We start from the raw sequence: 8,501 nt of genomic DNA on the forward strand, positions 1-8,501 counted from the left end.
TGTTATATAGCAGCCTTCAGGAGACTGGACCTGGATATAGTAAGTATAGCTGTTATATAGCTGCCTTCAGGAGACTGGACCTGGATACAGTAAGTATAGCTGTTATATAGCAGCCTTCAGGAGACTGGACCTGGATATAGTAAGTATAGCTGTTATATGGCAGCCTTCAGGAGACTGGACCTGGATACAGTAAGTATAGCTGTTATATAGCTGCCTTCAGGAGACTGGACCTGGATACAGTAAGTATAGCCGTCATATAGCAACCTTCAAGAAACTGGACCTGGATACAGTAAAGTATAGTAGTTATATAGCTGCCTTCAGGAGACTGGTCCTGATACAGTAAGAGTAGCAGTCCACCATTACTACCACTACTACCCCCGCACATCTGGCTCAACCACCATTACTACCCCTACCCAGTTACAAGTCTCTTGCCATGTCGTTCTTAATTTTAGATAAGTGCCTCATGATTGGACTTGCCCTCAATGAGGTGACATTCTATTAGATTCTGTACTAATTGCTGGGGCGTTGTGGTATTTTGTCTCTTCTTGCTCTCATGTTAGTACATCTCTCATTCCTAGTTATCTGTATGTTAGATTCACAATCCTCATCCTGTTTAATCTCAGAGTCTATGAGCTATACAGTTGGTGTGTGTATATATATATGCCCCCCCCCCAGTCACTAGGATCAGGCTGGAGACGCAGGATTCTGGTCCTCCGTTACAGCTTATCAGGGTCTGTGAGATACCTAGCCTATGTCAGTAGGATCATTCTGGACCTAGGGGAAACACGTCCCCCTCATACAGGGCTATATGATCCTTGTCCTCCTACGAGTCTCTTCTTTGAGGGTCTACAAGATCTTAAGACCCCCATGTCACTAGGCTCAGGCTGGACACAGACAACATGACAGCAGCCTGTGGTTTGCAGGAACCATTTTTATTTATCAGCCAAAAATAAAATTAAATAAAACATCCTCGGCCCTGAGCCCGAAATACTGCTCACCGATGTCCACACTGTCCGGCCCAGGGATATTTATATTCACAGCTAATAAAAACTAACAGGATGAGGCTCTAGGAGCAAGGCAGTGTGATTATAGACTGACAGCAAAGGAAACATGGCCGCCACCTGCACAGAGCAAACACACAAGGCTGACAACAGCTCTGACCAGGAAGTGGTGATATAGGATATGTCCCTGCAGGGGTTAACTCACCATGTGGCCCCCCCATTATTACATCTACCAGACGGCTACTGTCACCTCCACGCCTTATCCACATTCTCTCCACCAACTCCTCTGACTGATCTCGGGACGCGAGCCACCAGCTCCTCTGACTGATCTCGGGACGCGAGCCACCAGCTCCTCTGACTGATCTCGGGACGCGAGCCATCAACTTCTCTGACTGATCTCGGGACGCGAGCCACCAGCTCCTCTGACTGATCTCGGGACGCGAGCCACCAGCTCCTCTGACTGATCTCGGGACGCGAGCCATCAACTTCTCTGACTGATCTCGGGACGAGAGCCACCAGCTCCTCTGACTGATCTCGGGACGAGAGCCACCAGCTCCTCTGACTGATCTCGGGACGCGAGCCACCAGCTCCTCTGACTGATCTCGGGACGCGAGCCACCAGCTCCTCTGACTGATCTCGGGACGCGAGCCACCAGCTCCTCTGACTGATCTCGGGACGCGAGCCACCAGCTCCTCTGACTGATCTCGGGACGCGAGCCACCAGCTCCTCTGACTGATCTCGGGACGCGAGCCACCAGCTCCTCTGACTGATCTCGGGACGCGAGCCACCAGCTCCTCTGACTGATCTCGGGACGAGAGCCACCAGCTCCTCTGACTGATCTCGGGACGCGAGCCACCAGCTCCTCTGACTGATCTCGGGACGCGAGCCACCAGCTCCTCTGACTGATCTCGGGACGCGAGCCACCAGCTCCTCTGACTGATCTCGGGACGCGAGCCACCAGCTCCTCTGACTGATCTCGGGACGCGAGCCACCAGCTCCTCTGACTGATCTCGGGACGCGAGCCACCAGCTCCTCTGACTGATCTCGGGACGAGAGCCACCAGCTCCTCTGACTGATCTCGGGACGCGAGCCACCAGCTCCTCTGACTGATCTCGGGACGCGAGCCACCAGCTCCTCTGACTGATCTCGGGACGCGAGCCACCAGCTCCTCTGACTGATCTCGGGACGCGAGCCACCAGCTCCTCTGACTGATCTCGGGATGTGACATCCTATGTAGTGAATAAGGGGATAGAGTCTGGCAAGTGGAGGGAAACCATTGCCATGCAGATCAGAGGCACCAAATGCTACAACAAAGGCTCCTGCCTAGAGGACTAACTGCAGGGGAGTATAGAGAGTCTCTTTCTATAGTACTAGTCACAGGACCTCTCTGCTGGCATCCACCCTGGTCACAGTATAGAGCTAAGGTTACAGCACATGTGTGATATGAATGGTGCCCTCTAGTGGAGGCATCTCCTGCCGGGATGCCTGTCCTGCCTCAGCCACCCACTACCCATGCTTTGCCTAGAACAAAATAAATTAAAAGGGAGCTTGACATAAATGAGGACCGAGCTGCAGCTGGGATGGAAACTGATAGAAGCGGCAGGCCCCATCGACATGAAGACTGATGGTGGCAGCAATTCCTCTCCATCCCCCATCACAGGGAAGACGGAGAACTAACACTTTAAACCCAGAAATACTGATACCAGCCATGGAAAAAAAACAGAAAGAAAGATGAATAACGGGAGTGCTGGAGGGAAACGTAACCAATGGGGCCACAAAGGGCAGACCGCAGGCTCCAGCAGACACATGCAAACTACAAAGGAAGTAAAAGCAAACTAAGAAAAACAGAAACCCCTCCCCGACCACCCATGTGCCACCAGCGGGGAAGGGGGTCTAGGGCACGAGGCTGAGGTAAGGATGGTTCACTTCTGGATCTGGAATATAAAGAGCCGGAGGTTGATGTTCTTGGCGGCTAGCAGTTGTTACATTCCACGGAGTCTATGATGGGCAGGGGCACGTACTCCGTCTCGTTGTTCTCATTGGTGAACACAAAGTGGTAGATGACCGGGTGGATCTTCACGTCATCATAGGGGCCTTTCAGCAGCAGGAACGAGCACTCCATGGGGGAGTTGATCTTGCTTTTTAGGATGAGCTGGAAGGAGAGGGTTCGCTTGCACGACAAGTTGGGGTTCCTCTCCGAGTCGTTGACACGGGCCTTCAGCACCCAGGTCTGGTTGAGCACGGTGAAGCGTGGAGTCTCATAATACAGGCGGGTGATGAAGTCATCTGTTCTGTAAGGTCGGAACTGGACCTCTGTGACAGAAGTAGAGAGGAGAATAAAGGAAGAGAGAAGAACAAAATTACCTGGTGCAGGGATTTACGGCACATTCCCCCGACTACACCATGTTACCTGTTACCGTTGAAGGATCGGCGGTGGTTTCTGCACTGCCCTGCCTCATAAAAGGGGAAAGGGAGATGAATGCACTAAGCATATAGGCAAAACACAAGCAGTACATTGTGTGTGAGCGGCGTATGGTACAGACAGGGTAAGGAAACATAAGTGTGTGTCCTCCGGCCGTACACCAAGTCTAGAGCACAGAAGGCTTCAGCATCCATTGGGGGGAGGCATTGGTAATACAGCCCATAACATGCCCCCCCACCCCACTCCCCACATCTTCCTCCGGTCACAGAGGCCACTCGAGGTTTATGGCATGTTGGTGGTGAAAATTACATCTTGACACAGAGTTTTTTTTTAAGAAACACACGGACAGGGTCCATTTCAGATAAAGCAAATTTATTCCAACCAGAAGGCGGTACAGAGCTAGAGAAGTCACAATAATGAGAGTCCGAGCTGGAGGAGGCAGCTACAGCCCTCCTCCTACATACAAGTCCATTCCGCTGGAGGAGGAGGCAATGTTACAAGGTTATTGCAAGAGCAAACAGTGTAAACATGTGCTAGAAAGATGGCACTGACACTTACCTGATGGCCACCGACCTAACCCCCCATCAGTAGCACCAGGAGTGCTGAGAACCTCTAGGCGAGGGACAAAACCCCAGTGCCGAAAGCCCCGGACCAGAGAGAAGGAATAGGAGACACCCCCATAGAAAGGACAGCAGGAAGACGGCATAGTACAGGGGGCTCACCACTATTACTGCCCCCATCCCAACTGGATACAGCAGTACCTACCTAGGGAACAGAGCAGCCCCGAGGACCACCACTCTGCCCCATCCCTGACAGGCTGTGTCCAATGCTCACCACACAGCTATCCCGGGAGCCCCTTACTGTAGCTTCTCTTGGGTGGTGAGCGGCAGTCCGATAGAAGCTAGGTGCCCACTTCTGTGTTGCCTTGTGTTATGCACAGACCTACATTCTCCGGCTGTAGGGTTCAACCACAATACAATGGAGCAGCCTTACCTCCCACCAGACCAAAGCTGAAAACACATCCTCAATCCGAACGGCCTGACTTGGTGACAGGGGTAGGATAACCCAGGGAAGCATTGCCTGCATATGTGGGGCCCAGTGCTGCTTATACATAGGGGCTTCTCTTCATCATCATCTTCTGATCCTTGTCCTCACATCACAGAAAGACAATGGAGACGTGCTCGACAACTACAGTGCGCACGGAGGATGTACACAGTGCCAGCAAGGAGACCGTTACCTCAAGGGTCACGTCATAAAGATCAGCAGCTGAATCTGAGTGACAGCTGCCCCTCTTCATGTCCTTGGTGACACTTACCCTACAACAAAACCTGACGCTGGACGCTGGACTACCACATGGTACCCAGGCTCTTCGCAGGCTCTGCCGCACAGTGACACTTAGATCCTTAGCGATACCTACAAAGCAGAAGAGTGACATGCGCAAAGAACACGTGTGTGTCATCGGCTCGGGGGCAGCCCCACGTGTGACTGAGAACATCCATGCAGCCGCCCTGCCTAACACCTTACCTGTGTATCCAATCTTCTCAAAGCTAAGCAGGCCAAAGATGCTGTTATACAACTGCATCTCCTTCTTGTGGGACTGGTCCATCTCGTCCAGGATCTCCATGAGCTCGTTCCCGGTCTTGGTAGGATGGCAGCACTCGGACTCATGCACGGTCAGCTCGTGGTACGGGCCCTGCCACGGGCAGCCAATCCTCTTGTATTTACACTGTGTTACACTAAGGAGAGACAAAGTGACAAATCATTCAGGATAACAGGGGTTCACATAGTAACTGGGCCCTGATGCGGGATCTGAACATATAACCATATGCTACAGCTAAGAGAGGGAGCCTCCCATCCACAAGATGGCGCAGCACCGCTCATTGTGCAGATACAACGACCCTGTGTGCCCATGTGTACCCAACCATCCAGACTGAACTACACCAGGCACGCTCCAGAACCCCCCCGTGCCCTCCCCTCTGGGGCCCTCACTGTCCCCGCGCCATCCCCTCTGGGGCCCTCACAGTCCCCGCCCCCTCCCCTCTGGGGCCCTCACAGTCCCCGCCCCCTCCCCTCTGGGGCCCTCACAGTCCCCGCCCCCTCCCCTCTGGGGCCCTCACAGTCCCCGCCCCCTCCCCTCTGGGGCCCTCACAGTCCCCGCCCCCTCCCCTCTGGGGCCCTCACAGTCCCCCTCCCCTCTGGGGCTCTCGCAGTCCCCGCCCCCTCCCCTCTGGGGCCCTCGCAGTCCCCGCGCCCTCCCCTCTGGGGCCCTCACAGTCCCCGCCCCTCTGGGGCCCTCACAGTCCCCGCCCCTCTGGGGCCCTCACAGTCCCCGCCCCTCTGGGGCCCTCACAGTCCCCGCCCCCTCCCCTCTGGGGCCCTCACAGTCCCCCGCCCCCTCCCCTCTGGGGCCCTCACAGTCCCCGCCCCCTCCCCTCTGGGGCCCTCACAGTCCCCGCCCCCTCCCCTCTGGGGCCCTCACAGTCCCCCGCCCCCTCCCCTCTGGGGCCCTCACAGTCCCCGCCCCCTCCCCTCTGGGGCCCTCACAGTCCCCGCCCCCCTCCCCTCTGGGGCCCTCACAGTCCCCGCCCCCTCCCCTCTGGGGCCCTCACAGTCCCCGCCCCCTCCCCTCTGGGGCCCTCACAGTCCCCGCCCCCTCCCCTCTGGGGCCCTCACAGTCCCCGCCCCCTCCCCTCTGGGGCCCTCACAGTCCCCTCCCCCTCCCCTCTGGGGCCCTCACAGTCCCCTCCCCTCTGGGGCCCTCACAGTCCCCTCCCCTCTGGGGCCCTCCACAGTCCCCCTCCCCTCTGGGGCCCTCACAGTCCCCCTCCCCCTCTGGGCCCTCACAGTCCCCCTCCCCTCTGGGGCCCTCACAGTCCCCCTCCCCTCTGGGGCCCTCACAGTCCCCCTCCCCTCTGGGGCCCTCACAGTCCCCCTCCCCTCTGGGGCCCTCACAGTCCCCCTCACCCTCTGGGGCCCTCACAGTCCCCCTCCCCTCTGGGGCCCTCAACAGTCCCCCTCACCCTCTGGGGCCCTCACAGTCCCCCTCCCCTCTGGGGCCCTCACAGTCCCCCTCCCCTCCGGGGCCCTCACAGTCCCCCTCCCCTCCGGGCCCATCACAGTCCCCCTCCCCTCCGGGGCCCTCACAGTCCCCCTCCCCTCCGGGGGCCCTCACAGTCCCCCTCCCCTCCCCTCTGGGCCCTCACAGTCCCCCTCCCCTCTGGGGCCCTCACAGGTCCCCCCTCCCCTCTTGGGGCCCTCACAGTCCCCCTCCCCTCTGGGGCTCTCACAGTCCCCGCCCCCTCCCCTCTGGGGCCCTCACAGTCCCCGCCCCCTCCCCTCTCTGGGGCCCTCACAGTCCCCGCCCCCTCCCCTCTGGGGCCCTCACAGTCCCCGCCCCCCTCCCCTCTGGGGCCCTCCTACAGTCCCCATTCCCTCTGGGGCTCTCGCAAGTCCACGCCCCCTCCCCTCTGGGGCCCTCGCAGTTCCCGCCCCTCTGGGGCCCTCACAGTCCCCCGCCCCTCTGGGGCCCTCACAGTCCCCGCCCCTCTGGGGCCCTCACAGTCCCGCCCCCTCCCCTCTGGGGCCCTCACAGTCCCCTCCCCTCTGGGGCCCTCACAGTCCCCCCTCCCCTCCCCTCTGGGGCCCTCACAGTCCCCTCCCCTCTGGGGCCCTCACAGTCCCCCTCCCCTCTGGGGCTCCTCACAGTCCCCGCCCCCTCCCCTCTGGGGCTCTCACAGTCCCCGCCCCCTCCCCTCTGGGGCCCTCACAGTCCCGCCCCCTCCCCTCTGGGGCCCTCACAGTCCCCGCCCCCTCCCCTCTGGGGCCCTCACAGGTCCCCGCCCCCTCCCCCTCTGGGGCCCTCACAGTCCCCGCACTTCTCCCACGAGTTTTGAAAACAAACACTGCGGTTTGAGCCAAAGCCAGATATGGAAGTGAAAGCAAAGTGGAGTCCTATCATTCTGAGCTGGACAGGCACAGAGTGACAGCTAGACAGGCCGTCATGTGCAGCACTGACAGCAGCTAGACAGGTGCAGAGTGACTGTCATGTGCAGCACTGACAGCAGCTACAGGTGCACGAGTGACTGTCATGTGCAGCACTGACAGCAGCTAGACAGGTGCAGAGTGACTCATGTGCAGCACTGACAGCAGCTAGACAGGTGCAGAGTGACCGTCATGTGCAGCACTGACAGCAGCTAGACAGGTGCAGTGACCGTCATGTGCAAAAAACAGGACCAGCAGATGTCCAATCTAGATGCTGCAGGGAATACAAAAGGCTTTTCTGCTAATACAACTTAGTTATCAGACGAGCAGGGGGACCATCAGTAGGGATCAGTGATCTGCTACACATCAGCTCCGCAGCCCCATACACAGTAGGGATCAGTGATCTGCTACACATCAGCTCCGCAGCCCCATACACAGTAGGGATCAGTGATCTGCTACACATCAGCTCCGCAGCCCATACACAGTAGGGATCAGTGATCTGCTACACATCAGCTCCGCAGCCCCATACACAGTAGGGATCAGAGATCTGTTATACACATCAGCTCCGCAGCCCCATACAAGTAGGGATCAGTGATCTGCTACACATCAGCTCCGCAGCCCCATACACAGTAGGGATCAGAGATCTGCTACACATCAGCTCCGCAGCCCCATACACAGTAGGGATCAGAGATCTGCTACACATCAGCTCCGCAGCCCCATACACAGTAGGGATCAGTGATCTGCTACACATCAGCTCCGCAGCCCCATACACAGTAGGGATCAGAGATCTGTTATATACATCAGCTCCGCAGCCCCAACACAGTAGGGATCAGAGATCTGTTATATACATCAGCTCCGCAGCCCCATACACAGTAGGGATCAGTGATATGTATACAGGACCATCATTGTCTTCTCCTCCTCAGGCTTTGGCTCAGAACTTGTTATTTCCCAGACATCTGCTGCGTGTAGAACCAACCTTCCAGTGTTTTGGAGAGGGGTGTGTGGCTGCAGATGTTGTAAACTGGAACAACCTACCTCCCCTCCCCCGGCCCGTGGTTGGCCCCTTCTCTCCCCAGGCCCGTGGTTGGCCCCTTCTC

The 8,501-nt window shown here is 57.7% G+C and overlaps 1 protein-coding gene across 1 annotated transcript; it reads right to left on the bottom strand.

Annotated features, from left to right (window-relative positions):
• Positions 1 to 911: 911 nt before the first annotated feature.
• LOC138775317 (zinc finger TRAF-type-containing protein 1-A-like) lies at positions 912 to 5,167 on the bottom strand (the record flags this gene model as incomplete). The annotated part of the gene is given in 3 exon segments (XM_069955906.1): positions 912 to 2,982; positions 2,985 to 3,314; positions 4,948 to 5,167. Coding segments are annotated over 3 exon segments (609 nt in total), but the record flags the coding sequence as incomplete, so codon positions are not given.
• Positions 5,168 to 8,501: the final 3,334 nt, after the last annotated feature.

Source organism: Dendropsophus ebraccatus, unplaced genomic scaffold (genome assembly GCF_027789765.1).
Source record: "Dendropsophus ebraccatus isolate aDenEbr1 unplaced genomic scaffold, aDenEbr1.pat pat_scaffold_1527_ctg1, whole genome shotgun sequence".
Classification (NCBI taxonomy): domain Eukaryota; kingdom Metazoa; phylum Chordata; class Amphibia; order Anura; family Hylidae; genus Dendropsophus; species Dendropsophus ebraccatus.